This window comes from Miniopterus natalensis, chromosome 1 (genome assembly GCF_054644295.1).
Source record: "Miniopterus natalensis isolate mMinNat1 chromosome 1, mMinNat1.hap1, whole genome shotgun sequence".
In the NCBI taxonomy this organism is placed as follows: Eukaryota; Metazoa; Chordata; class Mammalia; order Chiroptera; family Miniopteridae; genus Miniopterus; species Miniopterus natalensis.
The window spans coordinates 158281544-158302784 of record NC_142081.1 but is presented as its reverse complement, the minus strand read 5'-3'; the positions used below and the strand labels follow the sequence as shown (position 1 = coordinate 158302784).

The 21241-nt window shown below is 36.6% G+C and overlaps 1 protein-coding gene across 2 annotated transcripts in view; it reads right to left on the bottom strand.

Annotated features, from left to right (window-relative positions):
• CCNI (cyclin I) overlaps positions 1 to 21241 on the bottom strand; it is a 24769-nt gene extending 3528 nt beyond the window's left edge. The window contains exons 1-6 of one of the 2 annotated variants that reach the window (XM_087826847.1): positions 21074 to 21241; positions 14181 to 14189; positions 6821 to 6949; positions 3981 to 4055; positions 3690 to 3830; positions 3150 to 3380 (exon numbers count right to left, since the gene is read on the bottom strand). In XM_087826847.1, coding sequence (XP_087682973.1) covers positions 3150 to 3380; positions 3690 to 3830; positions 3981 to 4055; positions 6821 to 6949; positions 14181 to 14189; positions 21074 to 21136 — 648 coding nt within the window. In that variant the 5' untranslated portion in view covers positions 21137 to 21241. Of the gene's footprint in view, positions 1 to 3149; positions 3381 to 3689; positions 3831 to 3980; positions 4056 to 6820; positions 6950 to 14180; positions 14190 to 14412; positions 14570 to 21073 lie in introns of both variants that reach the window. The other variant, XM_087826840.1, reaches the window with a different exon arrangement.

Sequence of the window (21241 nt, the reverse complement as noted above, 5' to 3'; positions counted from 1 at the left end):
TCTGACCTTAGGCACCTTCAAGAACTAGAACTGGGAGACCCTGGTAAGGAGGGTCTGCTTCTTTAACTCAATACTCTAATTTTAAATTATACCACAGCAGGGAACATCAACTGCCTGGCTAGTGACTAGGAAGACCACCACACTAATTTGGGTAGGGTTTAACATCCTTAGGTTATCAAGGTGAGCCACATCCGTCAGGAAAAGGAGAACACTGCATATAGCAAAAGAATTAGAGCAATGAGAGAGGGGTAAGGAGAAAAGGGTTTAGCCATCTCAGAATGGTGACCAACAAGTAGCCTAAGAGTTAATAGGGGTGGGGGAACTAGGAGAGACAAGAGGAGCTTGCCTTTCAAACCAGGGAACACTAACTGTACTTTGAATTCCAGAGGGAACACAGGCAGAGCTACTGACAGTGGCTTCCGCACAGCACAGGATATCTGTGATGAACCATTGGCAGTCCTCTTAAACCAGACCACTGAGAAACATCTCAGAAGTAATTCTGGCATGATCTCACCAATCTGATACATGAGTTTCCTATACAAGAATCAGAAGTCCTCCTGGGAGGAATATCTGGTATTACCACGTCACAGGTCTAATCACAAAGATTTTTGGCCTTGTGGTCCTACCTAAATACAGGTGAACTTAGCAAACAAAACTGAGTCTTGAAGAATCAGGAGCCATCAGGTTTGGGTCACAAGGGTTGGCCCAAGATGGTTTTAGAAAACTGCTAAGATCAGTTTCCAAAGTCTCTAAAGTTTTCTGACCTTACTTGTTTTTAACTGTCTCCTCCATTGTAACTTGAATACTACATGGGGCACAGGCTTTCTTTTTAGAATCACTGTATCCCCAGTGCCTATATCAGAGTTCCCAATAAATGTTTGTAAAATAAAATATATGTATTATATAAAAGAATGGAACAGTGGTTTTTCAAACTATGCTCAGCTTACAGAAGGGAAGAGGCCATGCTGAGTAGGACTCTGGACCCAACAGGTCTTTGCCCCAAACATATATTACAAAGTAATACTTTTCTATTTTGTATTCTGGGATTGTGTGTATACATTTTGTTAGTGGTGAAGGAAGGGTTCCAGTTCTGAAAGAAAAACCACTGTACTAGAATCTCTAAGGTTTGTGTGGTATTGAAAAAGCACTTTGTCTACTTTACTACTAAGCAGTCCTGTGTGTGTCTGAGAAAGTCCCATGTTCCCTGGATTACAGGTATAAAATTAAGGAGCTGAAAGAAATGATTTCTAAGAAGATTCCTTCAATTCCAAGTTTATGATACTCCTTCAGTAAAGGGGGAAACAAGGTTCAGTGAACACTTTCTTTTTCTAGCACCAGCACGAGAAGACTTATGAAAGAGAAGCAGCAGATTCTCCAGTGTTCTTCAGTAGAGAGCAAGCCCTCAAAGCTACAGAATACACATGCTATTTACAACATTCTTATTATTTATGCTTCAAAGTTTGTCCTTTCTCTGTGACAGTAACACTTCATATAGCAAATTTTCTGTGTACTAGCTTGGGAACAGGCACAGAGACCAAGTCAAGTGGCTTTTAGAAATATACCATTTGTTCAAATAAAAAAATAAAAACTATAATATAGGTTTTCTATTAATGTGCCTTCCCTACTTTCACAGTCTAACATAATGTAATGATTAATAATGTTTTATTTTTCCAACTCTCTAGGTAGGCAAAACTAATTTTCTGTGCCACACTATTCATGTGGTGGTTTATGATAGTTTCTAAAAATTCTGATGAAATAGCAACTACCTCCTAGGATTTACTTTCATTATAGCATTTATTTCAATGGAAATAAACACTTCTCAATTATTTCAATCTAACATATACTATTTAAAAGAACATATCTCACTTGTTAAGAAAAAACAGCCTGTATTACACTAACATTACATGTTCCAGGAATAAAGAACAAAGTGAGCCGTGCTAAAAACAGTGGAACCAAACACACAGAAGAGGGACGGTGGTGCTCTGGCTAATATGTTGCTCTGATTGTTATCTTCTTTATAAAAAGATTCTCAGTCTTTCTCTGCTCACAAACTAGGGGCTGAACTTCTCAAAGCTGAGAGGAAGCCCTAAGGTACTTCTTGTATGTATGCTAACTTTTTCAGCTCACATCTATAAGATCATTAGTTACAACTGTCTTACAGAAAACACCAAATTCAAGTATTATTCTCTTATTTTTCTTTTATAGTATCCTCTTATAAGCTTTATTAAAATAACTGCTGCCTCTGCTAAAATTAGTTTTTATATTAAAAAATGTTTTAAGCTCAGAATTTAAGCCTTTTCTCTAAATAAAATCCAGTAAAACAAATCAGAATAACTACTGCCAAATGAGAATAGGGACATATAAAAGCAAGCTTATGTCTTTTTTGGATTCAGTTGGCAGAAGAGTGAGGTTTGCAGATCTAAACTTGTAAGTTCTACTTGGTAACATGAACTAATAAGAACTCTCTCAAAGTAATTGCTACCATTACTAACTTTCCATTGGAATGAGAATTTTCTCCTCTAAACTCTAACATTTCATATAGACTATTGATAAGAATTTAACTGACCCGCAGCATTCTGCACCAACTTGCAGATACAAGTTACGGACTAATCTCAGGTAATAAACAGGCACTACCAGGACAAAAACCTTTTTCAGAAAGATAGCTTCTATTTGCCAAACTGTGATACAAATACTTCATTTTCTAGCCAACACTAAATTATGTGCTTGTCTAAAAAGCAACTTCTTACAATTTATGTTTTTGACTTATCTTTTATAAAATGAGTGAAGTATAGAAGTACTATAATGAAACATACAAATGCAGCTAGGAAGGTTCTTCATACAAAACTAAAGGAAAATATATTATTGAAAATCATATTAAAACTTTCAGGGTGCTTCAAGATTTTAAGTAATCTGGAAGGGTTGAAAAGAATCAAGGAAATACTATACAAGTTTTAAAGGGAAAAAAAAAAAAAAGACTAGCCCATAAATTTAAAGTGTAAACTACTTCACCCTTGTCTACCCTTAAAAATGGTCTGCCATTGTAAGATTAGAAATGTCTCTTAGTTTTTTTAATAAGCATCTCGTAACCCTATTTATCCAAGTAAGAGATATACTTAAAATGAACACTATTTAATTAGACTAACACCTACCTGTGCTTTTTGAAGCAGTTCAATTGTAAGGGGAAGCCAATCAGGAATGAGTTTCTCCATTTCCAAACTAACCATGGCCAGAGCAAGCATGGATCCTTTGAATTGCAAAAGTTGGTTGCAGGCCATACAATGAAGTAGTTGCTTGGTTAGGATTGCCAAATGTTGAGATGGGCTCAGTTTGGGCAAACTGAAAAGTAACTGAGGTCTAGTTGACACTGCAATGGCATGGAACTGGGGAGAAAAAAAAAAAAAAAAAAATCACAAGATCATCATTCTAGTTTTATTTAACTGTCTTGGTAAATTATGTACAGAACTTGATGAAACCTTGAGTATTACTCAATTTTTAATTTTTCAGTTTGAAATTTTAGCTTTAGTGATTTGACATACATCCTAATTTCTAATTTTTCCTTAGCTACAACAGGAAGTTCCCTTTTCCTAAAAATCAGAACAAAACAAATGAGTAGGCAAACTACTTTTCAAGTTACTGAAATAGGGCTACATATTCAAATAAGAAACTCAAAAAACTTCAGGTATATTTACAATGTGAAGAAAATCCAATGGCGTGGCTGTGTGAAGGTCCCAATTCAATTTATCCAGAATAATTCTCTCCATCCTCAGAATTTCAGATGAAGAACATCCACAGAAACTGTCTCTTGCTAACACCTTCAGTACTGGAATTCTCTATCCAAAGCAAAGAAAATAAATAGGACGGGGTGGAGAGATCAGAAAAATTTCATTTTCAGTATTTGTTTTGGTAAACGAAAAGCAGTGAATAAATGGAGAGGAATATTAAAAAAGAGGCATAATTAATCTTCAAAGGAAAATATTTACCTCATCTTCCTCAACAGTCTTGGCAGCTAGGAAAAAACAGCTGATTGCAATACAACTCAAGTATTTTGGATGGGCCTAAAATTTTGAAGAGGGAAAAAGCAATTTCAGTGATTCTTCAAAAAGTTAAAGAGTTTATTTTTAAAAACTAGATAGGCAGATGAGACGAGTATGCATACTTTTGATGGAAAGCAGTTAATCTGATTCCCACTCATTGTTTTCTAAGATCAGAGTTAACTTTTCACTTCACAATCCCAGCCATATGATATTCTATGGAAATACTAGGATCATTCCATTGCTGGAAGTTCAACCAATGCTAGTTAGTCAAAGTTCATTTCTATCCAGCAGAACTTGATTTTAGAAGACAAATTTTAATTTAATAAATGAAATTGCCCAAATTAAAAATATTTGTGTATATGTGTATTTTTTAAGCTAGTTTTATTCTCCTTACCTATCAGTCAGTAAAATTACCATACTATGTGTCAGGAGAATTAAGCAGAAGAGAATATAAAAAGGCTATTAATAAATTTCAAATGCTTTAAAAAATTATAGGATAGCAGGTGAGTAGAAACGGTTTAATTATTAATGTGCACACACAAAATTATATATTCAAGTTCCATGATAAGAATGAAAGGATCCTAAATTTACACAGAATCAATTAGTGGGTAAAAAAAGAAAGTTCTTAGGTTTGAAACCGATAGTTGGGCTCGAATTTGCCTGTTCTCAGTATCTATAATCAAGTTGGTCCTCTCTTCACCTTACTGGTAGAATAAGGGTTTGCAATCCAGCATCGGAATCTAGTTTAATAACCAAAACAATTTAGTTCAATTATATTGAATGACACAGAGGTAAGTTATACAACACAAAGAAAACCTATGTCAACATGTATTTTACACTTAAATATTATATTCATTCCCATGAAATTGGGGAAGCCTTCTGATGACCAGAGTACAGCACTGATTAACTTATTTAACAAGCATGCCAACGACCACTGCCTCAGTACAAGTGTTATATGTTTAGGAATCTTAGAATCCTCTGCCTGTATGAGATAAAAGCTGGTTCTATAAATTTTTTAAAATAATCACTAATCAGTTAATACAGCTCAGAAAGTACTTCTATAAATACTGTCATGCCTAATACACCTTCTTTTTATTTAAGGGACACCACATGAGTGATCTAGGAATGAGTCAGATCTTGTTGCTAAGATAGATTTCCAGGCTTCCTTATTTCCCCATGTATATAACATATCAAACCCACATCCATGAGGTAATCAGAGTTCACTATAAAGAAAAGATCCCGACAGTTAATAACTTTGGGTAGGCAATGCAACCCCTAAATCAAGGACACCAATAATAAATTTAGTAATAAAAAGAATCCCAGCAGCAAATGTGTGATTTTATTTTTAAACAAATAGCAGTTCTCAGTCATGGATGTACATCCAGGATGTAGTCTTTAAGTAAAAACATACAGAACTCACCTACTAGAGATTCAGAATCATTAAGTTTGGGAGGGGACTTAGGGTCTATACTTTTAAAGAGCTTCATAGTACTTCATTCTGCACAGCTAGGATGAAGGCTCCATTCATTGTTGTAGCCCTTTTATGGTATAGTTTAAGTGCCTTTATTTAAACTATGAATACATTTTAGATGGTTTCAATATAGATTAGCCATCCTAAATAAATAACAGTACTATATCTGATGCTAATAACATAGGACCCATTAAATAATATGAAAAAAATGAGACTATACTTTGCAAAATTCTCTAATTGTTTTAGACACCCAAATCAGTTTAAAATGTTTAATAATGTCAGTAATAATCTTTTCTATAATAGAAGCACAATAATTTTTGAAGAATATACAACCCAAGAAAGGACACTGAGCTTTAAACGTATCTTTCTCTGTGAAACGGAGGTTAATTGTTGTAGGGAGCTAAGGTGGAGGGATGGGAGACTTTATACTGAGATAAAAGTAGGCATCTCAGATTTCAGGCAATTAGTATTATTATATTTAAGCATTTTTTAAGTCTCTCAAGAGTATTAGTTTGAAACATAAAAAGGTAACTGAATAGCCATCCAAATCCTATGGCTTCTATATTTTATACCTAATAGGAAAAAGTATAGAACCCTCAGTACTGAATTCATAGTTCCCCCAGCTTACATATTCCTAGACATACAAATAACAACTGAACTGCTTTTTTACTTTTATATGCCTTGCCATTAAATAAATGCTACCTTTCTGCTTTAAATCTGTTAAGGGCCCACTATGACTGATTTTGCATAATATAACCAAAGATACACCAGCAGGGACAATATAAAACTCATTCATATATTTGTATGCTGCCATTCAACAAAAATACAAGGTACTTCCTCACAGTTCAGTTCATCTTGTTATGCTCCAAATGTATACCTCCAGAAAGTACATACTGTTCAGAAAGCCATACAATATGCAACAAACAAGAAGTGGAAGAGAAGAATGTGCAATAGGCTTATACTTCTCTAGTTTGACTCACTGTCCACATTAGTACACCACCAATGTGTTAAAAGACAACTAAACATTCTGCCAATGCTATGTGGTTTGTATTAAAATCAGGAGATCAAAAATTTCATAGGTTAAGTATAAATTAGGAATACTTATAGCAAAAAAAAAATTATACAATACAGTTAAACATTTCTGAAAATTTAAAGCAACAGAAGACACCATGTCTTCTTATAGGTAGACATATCATGTCCACAAAGGTCTTCCAATTCCTTTCCATCATATAGAATGTTTACTAATAGCCCCTAGTTTAGCATATAAACCCTCAAACAAGGTTGTGTTTAAGTGTATCCTAAAATAATTAATTACCTTTACAGTAGCTAAAAACCTGTCCAAAAGACTGCTAGCCAGAGCAAATGTTTCTGGGTAAAGGTTGAACTGGTACTTGAGTTTGGCCAGCCACTGAATCACTTCATCTCTCTGGGATGGAGAAACATTCTATAGGGGAAAAATTAAAACATAAAATTAAAATAAAATAAAACAAGTAAAGTTTCAAGTTATCATCAAGAATATATTTAGAAGTCTCTCTTATAAAAGGTTAGCAAATGCTATGGAATAGTGTTTATATTTTAAAAAATGTTTTTAAGTTTATTCAAAATCTAGCAAATGACATAAATGAAGATAAAACTTTATGTACTGATTATAGCATTTAACATCAATATCTAATATTCTCATTCTTTATTAAATAAAATCTTCATTATTTCATCTCACCACCTATCTATAATTAAATTGAGGTGTTCAGATAATACAACATTTAAAAGTTTAGGTAACCCTGTTATCAACTGATAGTAATTTTGAAATTAAGTTTTTGCCAGTTCTTGAAAATAAGAAAATATAGTGAATTTCTAAGACAGCAAACAGGCATTAAACTATCTTAGGAAATATAAACAGACTATGATAACAGAATGATAGACCATTAGAAACAAAGCTAGCCCTGGCCAGTGGCTCAGATGGTTGGAGCATCGTCCCGCACAACAATAGGTTGGTGGGTTCAACTCCCAGTTGGAAATTAAGAGCTACTAAAGCATAAGGGACATTAAGAGCTTTTAAAACACAAAGGGCTGTATATCTTGACAACATATCTCCTCAAACAGGTATTTCAGTTGGAATTTCTTCTCTTTCCTTTTGGATTTCTTTAGTGTTATAAAGAATAGATGACTCGGTGATCATTATAATCTCTGCCATTACACTAGCTAATTTCTCTTATTTTATTCTGACTCCTTTTTCTGTCACTTTTCAGCTTTAGCATTACAAAGTAAAGTGTTTCTTTATATCAGCAAAACCAAAACTAATCTCACATGTACGATTTTTACATCTAGGTCTAAACTCGGTTATAACTCATATTTTATAGAAGGTTAATCACCATACACCCACCTTCTGGTCAATTTCTTTATCAGATAGAGACTGATCTTAGAGCCCTGGCTGCGTAACTCAATTGGTTAGAGCATCGTCCCTATACACCAAGGCTGCAGGTTCAACCCCCCCGTCAGGGCACATACAAGGAGCAACCAATGAATGCATGAATAAGTGGAATGACAAATAGATGTTTCTCTCCCTCTCTAAAATCAATAAATAAATATTTTAAAAGACTGATCTTAGAATACGGCACAATACTGACAAGAATATGAGATAAAGATGGTTTACAGCCCAGCCGGGCGTGGCTCAGCGGTTGAGCTTCGACCTAGGATCCAGGCGATCGGGGTTCGATTCCTGGTCAGGGCACATGCCCGGGTTGTGGGCTCGATCAATGACTCTCTCATCATTGATGTTTCTATCTCTCTCTCTCTCCCTCTCCTTTCCTCTCTCTGAAATCAATAAAGATATATTAAAAAAAAAAAAAGATGGTTTATAACCTCTTACAGTAACATCTCACCATCAAGCTGGTGTTAAAACAATGAACAACAATATGAAAACATCTACCAATTGACATTTAATTCAGTTCATATTAATAAACAGTTAAGTGTCTATCATAAGTCCTGGAAATACAATAATGAATGTTTGTTTAAACTTCAAAACTTAAAGTCTCATGGTAAGGCAAACAATCAGGAAATGTGAAAAAAAACTACGGTAAATGTTTAAGAGATATATACAGGGAACTAGGGGTACAGACTGGAAGGGGAACCTGGCCCAGTGTGGGAGTAGAGTGAAAGCTTCTTAGAAAAGACAGCAACTTAGTGGTATATTAAAAGGGAAAAAGTGAGGGGAGGGAATGATCGGTTGCAAGGCAAGGAAAAGAGCCACGTGAACTTTACTCTGAAGAACAGTAATGTCAAAGAGGAAGCAATAACCTATTGCTAAGTTCCTCCACTTACAAATAAAATCAAGGTGTTGGGTGGTATTTAGTGATACAATTCCATGAATCAAAAAGAAACAAAGAGGCCCCAGTCGGGTGCCAGCGGGAGGCAACCACTCAATGTGTCTCTCTTACATTGATGTCTGTCTGTCTCTCTGAAAAAGCAATGGAAAAAATATCCCAGGGTGAGGATTAAAGAAAAAAGTCAACCCAAATAGAGCTGAAGATATGTGTAATATACAGAGCCTACAACAGAACAACTATACAAACAGTTAACAGAGAACTCCATAGAAACCCATGTAAAAGATATGGACATTTCACACACACACACAAAAGATATCTAATGGCTAAAAAACACATGAAAAACTACTGAACTTCTTTAGTTATGAAGGAAATGAAAATTAAAACCCAAAGTGATACTGTAACACACGCATCAGAATAACTAAAATGAAAAAGACAGTACCAAGTGTTGACAAAGATGTAGAGCAACTCAGGACCTTCATCCTCTTCTGGAAGGGGTAAATAAGAAAGTGGTCAATAGTGGTATAACAACTTTGGAAATACGGTTAGTGGTACCTACTAAACCTGAGTAGGTACATATTCTAGGTTCTAGCAATTCTACCCCTAGGAATATACTCAACAGAAATTTACATATATGTTCACTAAGAGATATGCATAAGAAAATGACTCTAATGACTATCAATAGAACAGATAAATTCATACAATAGAATACATGACAATGAGAATAAATTAATTTATGGCTACAGGAAGTTACATGAATGAATCTTTACACACAAAAGAAACTGAGCAAAGGAGGACAGTACATACTCTATGATTATATGTACATGAAATCTTACCAAGTCCGCAAATGGTACAAAAATCACAGGCAATATATATTAGATAACAAATATAATTTTAAAGCCAGAAAAATGGGCCAGAATAAACAGAATAATTTATTTATTTAAATGTTTTTTATTGATTTTAGCGAGGGAGGAAGGAGGAGGGAGGGAAGGAGAGAAACATCAATGAGAGAAACATCGATCAGCTGTCTCCTACACGCCCCCTACAGGGATCAAGCCTGCAATCCAGGCATGTGCCCTGAATAGGGGACCTCTAGGTGCATGGGACAATGTTCAACCAACTGAGCCACATCAGCCAGGGCCAGAATAAACAATTTTAAATTTAATAAGAACAAATAAGAAATGCTGCACCTAAGTTAAAACTAAAAATGTACATCTAGCATAGGGAAACTTTGCTTAAAAGTTGAGACAAAAAGAACAAGGTTTTAAAAACAAGTTCAATATAACCCAACAACATGACATTGCTGCCAAAACAACCGCACCCCCAAATTTAGGGTTAGATTAATGAAATAATCAATCCAAGACAAAGTGAGGTAATAGTTTTACTTTATTGCTCATTAATGACAACTGAAATGTCTCAATATAACACATTATAAAGAATGTATCTAGAAAAAGAAAAACTGGAACGGTAAAAGGGTAATCATATCAAACAAAAAATGGTTAAGCAGGAAGGGATGTTCAATCAGGAAAAGAGATGACTTTATGGGTTTAACACCAGTCTTTAACGAAAGGGCTGTAGTTTAAAATAAGAAATAGCTCTATTCTATATTGCTCCAGTGGCCAGAACTAGAACCAATCTAGGTGGCCACTAGAAAGAAGCAGTTTTAAGATTCAATTTAAGACAATATTGTGAATAAAGTTAAGAAAAACTTTCCAATAATTTATATAGTTTTTCAGCAGTGGAATGAACAAATATCCAAAGCCGAGGATCACTTATCAGAAATGTTAGAACTTTTAAATTTAGAACTTTTAAATTACGTTAGACTGAACCAGTGTTTCCCAAACTGAATGCATATTAATAAAACTATGAAGCTTTTAAAAATACAAATTTCCACAGTTGCCACCACAAACCCAGTGGGTGTGGGTGGGGCCTGGGAGCGTTGTAAGAAGCCTCCTAAATGATCCTGATTTGCCTAGTAGCCCAGTGGTTTGAGATCCTGTATTTAAAAACCACATAATTAGATGGCCTTTAAGATTCCTTAGGGTTCCAAAATAATGAAAACCATCTTTATATAAACAGCTTGAAGCTGTTTTATCTTTGTATGTGAAGAGCACTTTCGAAAAAAATAGAGAATATCTAAAAGTGCATGTCACTTTGACCAATCTTCAATTTTTCCCCCCCAAAAGTCATGTCAAAATTATCATATACTTGAAAGTGCTATTATTATATAAAAGAACGTCTCTAACCTGGATGAATTATAAAGAAATGATCATCAACGTTCATTTTATGAATGTTTACTGTGAGCCTATTATATGCCAGTAAATAAAAGTAATACAATTCTACCTCAAGAGAACTCAGTCAAATCACCCGGAAATTGTATTATCTCATAAGGAAAGTAGAGTGCTATGAGAGCACACAGAATGGGAGTAATAACTCTATAACATTCTTGTGTGGCCACTGTGTCCTAAACTAGGGGATAGGAGATGCAAATTAAGAGAACTGTGAGAGAACCTTGAAGTAGGTAGGATTTAGGTGGAGGAAGAGTAAGGTAGAAGGGAATTGGAGAAAAGATGCATAAAAGGAAGCTTTAAAATATTTTATTTTTCCATTTTTACCAGCACATAAAAAGAAAAAAATAGAAAAGTTGGAAAACATACATGTATAGTTTAGAGACAAGACTGTTTATCTCATGCAAGGAATCAAGAAGGGAAATCATCGTTAGAAGCAACAATGTAAGGGGAGGCAGAGAAGCCAGTCCCTGAGAGTGGCAGAAGAAAAAGGAATTAGTATTAGAACAGAGAAGTAATCTTGGGAGTTACTCTAGCAAGCAACTCAAGCCCCTATAGCTCTTTACTCCCCTCCCTATTATATCTCCAACTCCACCAGACCAAGCCCAACCATATTTTACAAGAATTAAGTATGACTGGGACTTGGCATTACTAAAGGAAATTTCTTAAGTAAATCCCTCTCAGAAGTTCTGATACTATTGTTTCCTGGTATCACCTCAGTAATATTTGTCAAATTACCTATAGAAATAGGCCAGATTAACGGACAATATAACAACATACTACGATCTTTGTAGGATATCACTTTCAAAGATCATGTTGTAAAAGTATGTCATTGTTGGTTACGTGCTGACTCAAGAAGACAGCAGAAGGAAGAATAGTTCTTAAAGGCAGCTGTAATAAAGCTTTGAGGCTTACTAGAATGGGCAGGAATTTCTACTTATCTCACTATTGCATCCCAAATGCCAGGAATAGTGCTCAGAATGTAGCAGTTATATAATAAACTGAACCCCAAGGTAAACTAAAAATCACATAAGCACACAAAAATGGAAAATAAAAATAAAAACAGAAAGAAAACTGCCTCAGATCCAAAGTATAACTCTACTACTTATTAGCTAGTCTTGAACAAATTGGGACTACTGCTTATTTCAAAAGATTGAGATATTAAATGTGATAGCACATGTAAATGCTCCTAACATAAAAGGTATTAATTCAAGTAAACTAATCTTCAATTTGCTAAATGATAAGTAACAGTAAATGCAAAATGTATTTCTTCAGCTTGTGGGAAAGAATAATAATAGAAGCCGGTTGGAATTAAAAAGGCATATAGATTTTAATAACCTATGAGCAAAGGTTAACCTAAACTGGCTGAAAATCGCTGACCTAAACCAACACCGGAGGAGCTTAGATATATACTATTCATTCACCTACACATATACACATACCAAAATTTTCTTGGCCAGTATTCTTTATCCCAAGCACAATACTAGTTACCAGGGGTAAAAAGATGTATAAGACATCTCATATAGAAAGTTTTTGGAGTGAATAAACTTCACAGTTATTTGTAAAAAAAATAACTCTGATGCAATTATAGGATAGAAGTATAAAATTTTTAAAAAGAAAAGGCAGAGATTCAAATATGGCACCTGCCTGCCGGCTATGTGCGGGGAAGACTCGCCAAAGGAGCAATGGCCTCTGCCAGCTCTTCTGCCTGGGAGAAAATTGTCCTTCTACCTCTTGCCCCAATTTCAGGCAGGTTAAATAATCCTATTAAGAGATGAGCAAAGGACCTGAATAGATAATTCTCCAAAGAGGACATACAGACGGCCAATAGACATATGAAAAAATGCTCATCATCACTAATTATCAGAGAGATGCACATTAAAACCACAATGAGATGTCACCTCACACCTGTCAGAATGGCTACCATCAATAAATCAACAAACAACAAGTGCTGGTGAGGGTGTGGAGAAAAGGGAACCCTGGTACACTGTTGGTGGGAATTAGACTGGTGCAGCTACTATGGAAAACAGCATGGAGTTTCCTCAAAAAATTGGAGCTGCCTTTTGACTCAGCTCTCATTATTTATGAGAGCCAAGATCTGGAAACAGCCTGAGTGTCCATCAGTATATGAGTGGATAAAAAAAGCTGTAGTACATTTTCACAATATAATACTATATGGTGGTAAAAAAAGGAAAACTTACCTTTATCGACAGCATAGATGGACCTGGAGAGTATTATGCTAAGTGAAATAAGCCAGCCAGAGAAAGACAAATACCATATGATCCCACTTATATGTGGAATCTAATGAACAAAATAAACTGATGACCAAATTAGAAACGGAGGCATGGCTCCATGGAACAGACTGACAGTTGTCAGAGGGGAGGGGGAAGGGGGAGGCTGGATGAAAGAAGATGAAAGGATTAGCTAAAGAACATACATGCGTGACACATAGATACAGACAACAGTGTGGTGATGGCCAGAAGGGGGGAGGGCTGGGTGGAGGTGGGCAATGGGGACATCCGTAATAGCATCAACCATAAAGTTTAAAAAATCCAAAAAAAAAAAAAAAAAGAAAAAAGAAAAGGCATAGCCCAGCTGGGCATGGTTCAGTGGTTGAGCATTGACCTAGGATCCAGGAGATCTCGGTTCAATTCCCGGTCAGGGCACATGCCCGGGTTGCAGGCTCAATCCCCAGCAGGGGGCATGCAGGAGGCAGCCAATCAATGACTCTCTCATCATTGATGTTTCTAGCTCTCTCTCTCCTCCTCCCTCTCTCTGAAATTAAAAAAAAAATTTAAAAAAATTAAAAAAGAAAATAAAAAAGAAAAAGAAAGGCATATAACCATCAGTAATTGAGAGGCCAGCTGCTATCTCCCTAGAAGTTTCCAACATTGTATTACCTTAGTAGTTTACTTGAACTCCTTATAAATATTCAAGAAGTATACTGCAAGTTTTTCTTCCCCAAAGACAATGATATATACTCAGCTTCCATGGCTAACTATGTATCTAGAAATAAAGGCAGCTTACTACTATTAGTATTGACTATAAGCAGAGAAAACAGACATACTTTATCTTCCTAAAGCTGTAACTGAGATAAAAACAAAACAAGCAAGCAAACAAAAACAGTTCATTCTTGTTTTGTTTCAGAATGAAACAAGGAGATATTTCTAAAATAAAGAATAGAGCATATCCTTTAATGGTACATATTTCTCCAATGCATGTCAAGATACTATATAGGAGAGTAATATACTTATTTCTAATAAAAGTCATCTATCTAGAGTAAAGAGAAAAATCATTACCTGGTTTGTAGGCATTTTCGGCACGTTTACCTTCCACATCTGAGCTTCCCTAGAGATTGCCTTTTCCAAAAGGAAAGACAATCTCTGGTTTTCCAAAGGCCCTGGAAACTTCATGATATCCTTTGAATCTGCCTGCCTCCCAGCTTGATGTAGCTACCTATAAAATCAAATATAAGACAATGCTCTTTATGTAATTAAAGAATAAGTATAGCATTGTATGAATATGTTGGTTCTTATTAAGCAATTCATAAAACAAAATAAGAATATTATGAGGTAGTATAGGACTTTATAGGTCTTTAAAATGGCATATATTAAAATGTTATGCCCTGGCGCTGGTATGGCTCAGTAGTTAGAGTGTTGGCCCGCTCACCAAAGGATCATGGGTTTGATTCCCGGTTAAGGGCACCTGGGTTGCAGGTTCAATCCCCAGCCCCAGTTGGGTCATGTGTGGGAGGCAACCAATCTGATGTCTCTCTCTCACATTAATGTTTCTCTCTCTCTGTCTCTCTCCTCCTCCCTCCCTCCCTCTCTCTCTAAAAAAGAAAAAAATCAATGGAAAAAATATCACTGGGTGAAGATTAACAAACAAAAATATTACAATAATAGTTATCTTAACACATTCTCACTTTAAATTGGAAACTCAGTTATAAAGAGAAAACATGGCCTTATAATTGAAAGAACCCCCTAGACTCTGATCAAAATATATTAACTGTGTCAAAAAATTTTAAGTCATGAGCTTTTTATACTAGGAATTCTTAGTATTTGTCCAAAATAGTCTTCTTAAAAATCTAATGAAGGGCTGCTAACCTTTTTCTTCATTAAAAAAAGTTACATCAATTAAATTAAATCCCACCCATTCCCACTTAATCAGTATGAAGCCATCACCTTAAGTATGAAACCATCTTTTTTTAAATTCAATTTTTATTAATTAATACATTCTCATGATTCAGAAATACAAATAGCATATAGAGTAAAAAGGCAGTATGAAACCATCTTGAATTGAGCTTCCAATATAGTGTCCAATAGCCTCACATGTGAGTATTTAAATTAGAATGCAGTCTAAGATCATTAACTTTTTTTTTTTGGAGGCCACACCACACCATCAATTTAGATAGAACTTATGGTCAACTAAAACTCTATAAACACTTTCTAAGGCATAGCCTTAGGCAAACTCCCTCTCCACCTGCCCCACACAAATTGTGTGTGGGGATTTGGTACCTTTGGGGGGGTACCCTTGTTTAAGGCCTCAAATGTATTCTCTCTAAAAAAACTGTTACCTTATTAGATTCCATCTACTGTTAGATTGTGCTGAAATGTTCTGAGATTCCAGTATTACTGCCTTGGTACTTTTCTCAGATTCTCTACAATTAGATGAATAGATTCACTATAATTTCTATCTAATGCACACATAAATATTAACCTTAGAAATGAAGTGTAAACTAGATAAGCATCTGTCAAAAGATATTTAGAAAAAACACCTATATGGGATGGAGACTGAACTTCACAGATTATAAGTCCTTCTAAACCTAATTCTAGTCTGTAATGTATTAACTTTTGCCAAATCTTCAAGTTTACTAGCCTGGTCTGTGTGGCTCAGGGGACTGAGCGTCATTCCATGCACCAACAGGTCACCAGTTCAATTCCCAGTCAGGGCACATGCCCAGGTTGCTGGCTTGAACCCCAGGCAGGAGACAGCCGACTGATGTTTCTCTCTCATCAATGTTTCTCTCTCCCCCTTCCTCTCTCTCTCAAATCAATTAAAAAAAAAAAAAACAACATACAAAAACTTAAAGCTTACTTAACTAATTATCTCATTCCATTAATTACACCCAACAAGGTGGCTCACCAGGATCCGCTAACCTTCTCAACACTCTCCAATGGCTGGCTGCCCCAGTGATTACTTTTCCCCTACAATGCTTCCTTTGAAGATTATTTTTAGGGAGAACATAAGGGGGACAGAAAAGGATATACAGGATTAGAATCACGTCAAGAAGAGTAAGGTCAGGTTCAATAAATTCCTGTTCTCCAATCTCCTACAATTAAGGTCCTCAGTAAGACTTTCAAATATTTAGATGCTTTTAACAACTTTTTTAAAACAAAGAAATCTGGGTCAAAGAAGAAATCACAAGGGAAATTAGAAAATACTTTGAGATGAATGAAAAAGACTACCTAAAGTACCAAAACTTATGAGATGCAATGAAAGCAGTGCTTAGAGGGAAATACCTGTAAATGCCTATATTAAAAGATACCTCAAATCAATACCCTAACCTTCTACCTTAAGACACTGGAAAAAGTAAACTGTACCTAAAGCAAGCCAGAAGAAAACAAATATCAAAGTGGAAATTAATACAGTAGAGAACAGGTAAGTCAACGAAACCAAAAGCTGGTTCTTTGAAAAGATCATCAAAATTGGCAAATCTTTAGCTACAACTGATCAAGGAAAAATGAAGGATAAATTACTAAAATCAGGAACAAAGAGGGGATATATTACTACCTATGTTACAGAAATAAAAAGGGTTATAAAGGAATTTTATAAACTGTATACAAGTAAATCGAACAATTTAGATGAAATAGATAAATACCTAGAAGCACAAACTATCAAAATTGACAAGAAGAAAAAGAAAAGCTGAAGAGTCATATAACAAGTAAAGACACTGAATTAGTAAACAAACTATTGTCAAAGAAAAGCCTATGCCCAAATGACTTCACTGGTAAATTCTACCAAACATTTAGAGAAGAGTTAATACAAATTCTTCACAAACTCTTCCAAAAAGTAAAGAGGAGAAGCACTTCTCAACTCATTTTTTAAGCCAGTTAACTACCCCACTACACCAAAACCAAACAAAGACAATAAATAGCACTAGAAAACTATAGCTCAGTATTTCTTCTAAATATAGATACACAACTCCAACAAAATACTAGCAAACTGAAATCTCCCAACATAAAAAGATTATACACCATAACCAAATGTGATTTAGTTCAGGAATGCAAAGTTGGTTTAACATTCAAAAATCAATTAATGTAATACACCATTATCAAGAGATGAAAAAGGAATCATTCTTTGCTTACACTAGGATGTCAACAAAAGATAATACTAACTTCTCTTAAACTTTAAAAAATGGGCTATAAATAATGCAAGTGAAAGACAAAAAGGATGGAGGATACCTGTGGGGATGCTCTAGATTTAAAGGGGCTACAGAAAAGCAAGACTGTACTATCTGACCTTAGACTGATCTTGCACTGAAGAGAGATAAATGCTAAAATGGTCATTTTTGGGTCAACTGACATAATGGGAACAAGGATAGTAGATGAGATAAAGTAAATGTAACGGAAAATGGTGAAAGGATTAAGTACAAACTGGTTGTTACAGAATAGTCATGGGGATGTAAAGTACAGCATAGGGAATAGAGTTAATAATATTCTAACAACTAGGTGTGGTGCTGGATGGGTGCCAGATTTATTGGGATGATCACTTATTAAGTGATGTAATGTCTGGTCACTGGGGTGTACACCTGAAACCAATATAATAATGTATGTCAACTGTAACTGAAAGTAAAAAATGATTTTAAATAAGTAAATGTAACGATGTTAAGTTTACTTAAGTTAATAACTTTACTGTGATTCTGTAAGAGAATAACCCTATTCTTAAGAAACACACACTAAGAAATTACTTAGAAGCTAAGAATGTAGAAAAGCAAAAAAAAAAAGAAGACAATTTATGGCAGTGCTTATATTAGCAAGCTATTATTTACATTCCATTTTTAAATCCTTACCCGAGGATATGTTTTTATTGATTTGGGGCGGAGGGGGGCAGGATGGACAACAACAACATCGAAAATATCAATCAGTTGCTTCCTGTATGTCCCCCAACTACGGATCAAGCCCACAACCTAGTATGTGCCCTGACTGGGAATGGAACCCACAACCTTTGGTGTACTGGACAATGCTCCAACCAACTGAGCCACCCAGCCAGGGCCAACATTCCGTTTTTAAGTTTCTAGTAAGATAGATAGTATGATACATTGGAGAAAGCATTGGCTTGAGTTTTACTTCTTTTACTGGCAGAAGATAGCCTATTTTCTAGTATGTAAAACAGACTGAGTTAGATGAATAATGAATCCTGCTAAGTAATAAAATACAAACACTTAAAATATAATTTTACTGTTTTAAATAATAGAACGTTATAGTTGTATTTTGTTATATGCCCATTACTGGTTACAGCCAGAATTTTGAATGTTCCGATAGAAAAGTCTCTGGAAACTAAAAAACAAAAAGACTGTATTTTGGTTGACATATTACACACATTTCTAACTTTATAATTCATTTTGCATTTCTTTTCCTATTCTTTCAATTGCTACTTCTGCTTCTTTCTCCATGTTTATCAAGTAGCTTAATGTCTAAGTGAAGTTTATAAAATCCTTACTGTATAGCATAAACTGTATTACAAATCTATATGCAGGGCCTCCCGCTCCTCTGAGGAAAACTATTGCACAGTACTGGGTATACAATAGAAGCAACTTCATTAAGATGGAATTATTATATTTATTGTCATTATATCACCAACCCTATTAATAATTCTGTATTGGTGCTAACTTCTGGATCCTAAGTTCGTCTTCTAAATAAGATGGATTTATTAATGTGACCATACAAGAACCTCATGTTCTAATATTACCTCCTTGACTTTATACCCTTAGTAATGAACTATAGTTACCTATAATCACAAAACAGGCTGCTCTCTTTCTCAATCTCCATGCCTTTTCACACACTGTTCTTTCCACTTGAAATGTTCTTCTGGAGCTCACACTCCCCTTCCTAGAGTTTTCATTTGCATCACTCTGTGAATGAAACACTGCCTGCCTACATCCTTACTTGGACATAATTCTATTTTTGCATTTAATCGCTGTGATAATTATTTGTAGACTTGTCTCTCCTAACCTTGAGTTCCTTGATGGCAAACACTCTCCAGAGCTTAGCACTATACCTAATAAATAGTAATAGCTTACACTTGTTACGTGATTAACAAGTAAAAACAGTGAGTGCTACTTTGTCAGGTATTATTCAAAGTACTGTGTGGTATTAACTGATTTAATCCTCACAAAACCTTATGAAGTTGGGATTAAGCCCATTTTAAAAATGAAACATGCAAAGAAAGGTGAATACTTTTCATTTTTAAAGTACTATACAATCAGAATAAACCATGTACACACACTCTGAGCTTCAAATCTTTACCAAAAAAAGTTGAGAGTTCCATTCTAACCTACTAGGATGTCACACTGCCACATAAACTCAACTTATCTGTAACGCAAATCATCTCTACTGCACCCTTTCCAACACATGCTAATTCTACTAGTCGGCTCATCAGTATTAAGATTTTCCTGGTACTGAAACTCAAGGCTCACTCATCTGGCTGGTCCCAGATTAGCGAATCTAAATCCTGTCCATTCTTTCTTTTTTTTTTTCTTTTTCCTTTTGTATATATACTTTTTATTATGTCCATTCTTTCTTAATCTATTTATCCATCCCCTTCTATTTCCTCCACCACAAACGACCTCAAAAGCTAGAAACAGATGACACTACTGTTAATCTTTTCAACAAATGCATTTTCGTAACAGAGACTATGTACATATTCAGATTGCAGATCGGGTTTAAACTCTGGCCACCGAGTTCTAGTTGTGTCATCTAAGGAGGAAATTACTTCATTTTGTTGCAGAGCCTCAGTTTCCCTCATCTGTGCAATGAGACTCCATGAAACCTGCCTCGATGAATCCTTGAGGATTCAGTGAGTTGCAAACCACTGAGAACAGTCACTGTCAGATAATGAGCCTCAACAAGTGTTATTGGTATTAACGTCACACCGTCACTGATCAAAGGCTGAGCGACTCCCCAACGACAGAACAAAGGCTAAATACTTGAGCCGAGCATTCTGAGCTCTCCAGCCCGACCCCATGCTGCCTCCAGAGAGGTACCTTCCACTATTTTTCTCCCCAATTCTCAACTCCTGCCAATGCATCAGCAGTGGAACCTAGAGCTCATCAGGGGCCCTTCTTCCCTGTTTTTAAGATTTCGCTATTTTTATCTGCCCTTCAGGGTGCAACTCAAACCTCACCTCTTCAGTTTCCCCCGCCCACACCCTGGGTAACGTTCCCCGCCCGGAGTCCCGGCGGCGCGGGCGGGTCCCCCGGGCCCCGCGCGCTCCCCGCTCGGCACCGTGCAGGCCCCTCCTCGGGCTCCCGCGGGGGCTTCCAGGTCTGGGGGTGGGAGTGGATCCCCTTCTTTGTGTAGGACACAGGCTCGCGGAGCCTAGAAAAAAATGCGCTACGGGGTAGGCAACCTGCAGTTCCCACAAAAAAGTTACTCGGTGACAGGAAAAAAAAAATGGTCCGAAAAGGAACAGAGGAGAACTGTTAGCAGACTGGGCAGGTGCCGAGCTGCTCCTGCGCGCAGGCGGCGAGGGAGCGTCCGGAAGGTCCCCGCGGAGGCGGAGGCGGAGGGGGATGTGGAGGGGCAGATGGGGCTGGCGGGGGGGGGGGGTGATGGGGGGAAGGGATGCTGCGGGGGGGAAGGGATGCTGGGGGGGGCCCTCGGAGGGCGCAGCCCGGGTGCCTCCCCGAGGGCCGCGCGCCCGCGGAGACTCCCGGAGACCCCCGCCCCGCGCGCTCACCTTCTCCTCCTCTTCCTCCTCCCTGGCGGAGCTGTAGGCCTCGCAGTGGTGACGCGGGGTCATCCGGGGGCCCGCTACCACCTCATTTTCTCAGCGCGCGGCGGCGGGGCGCGCGGGGCTGGGACCTGGCCGACTGAGGAGGGAGAAGAGGGGGACGGGGCCGGCGGC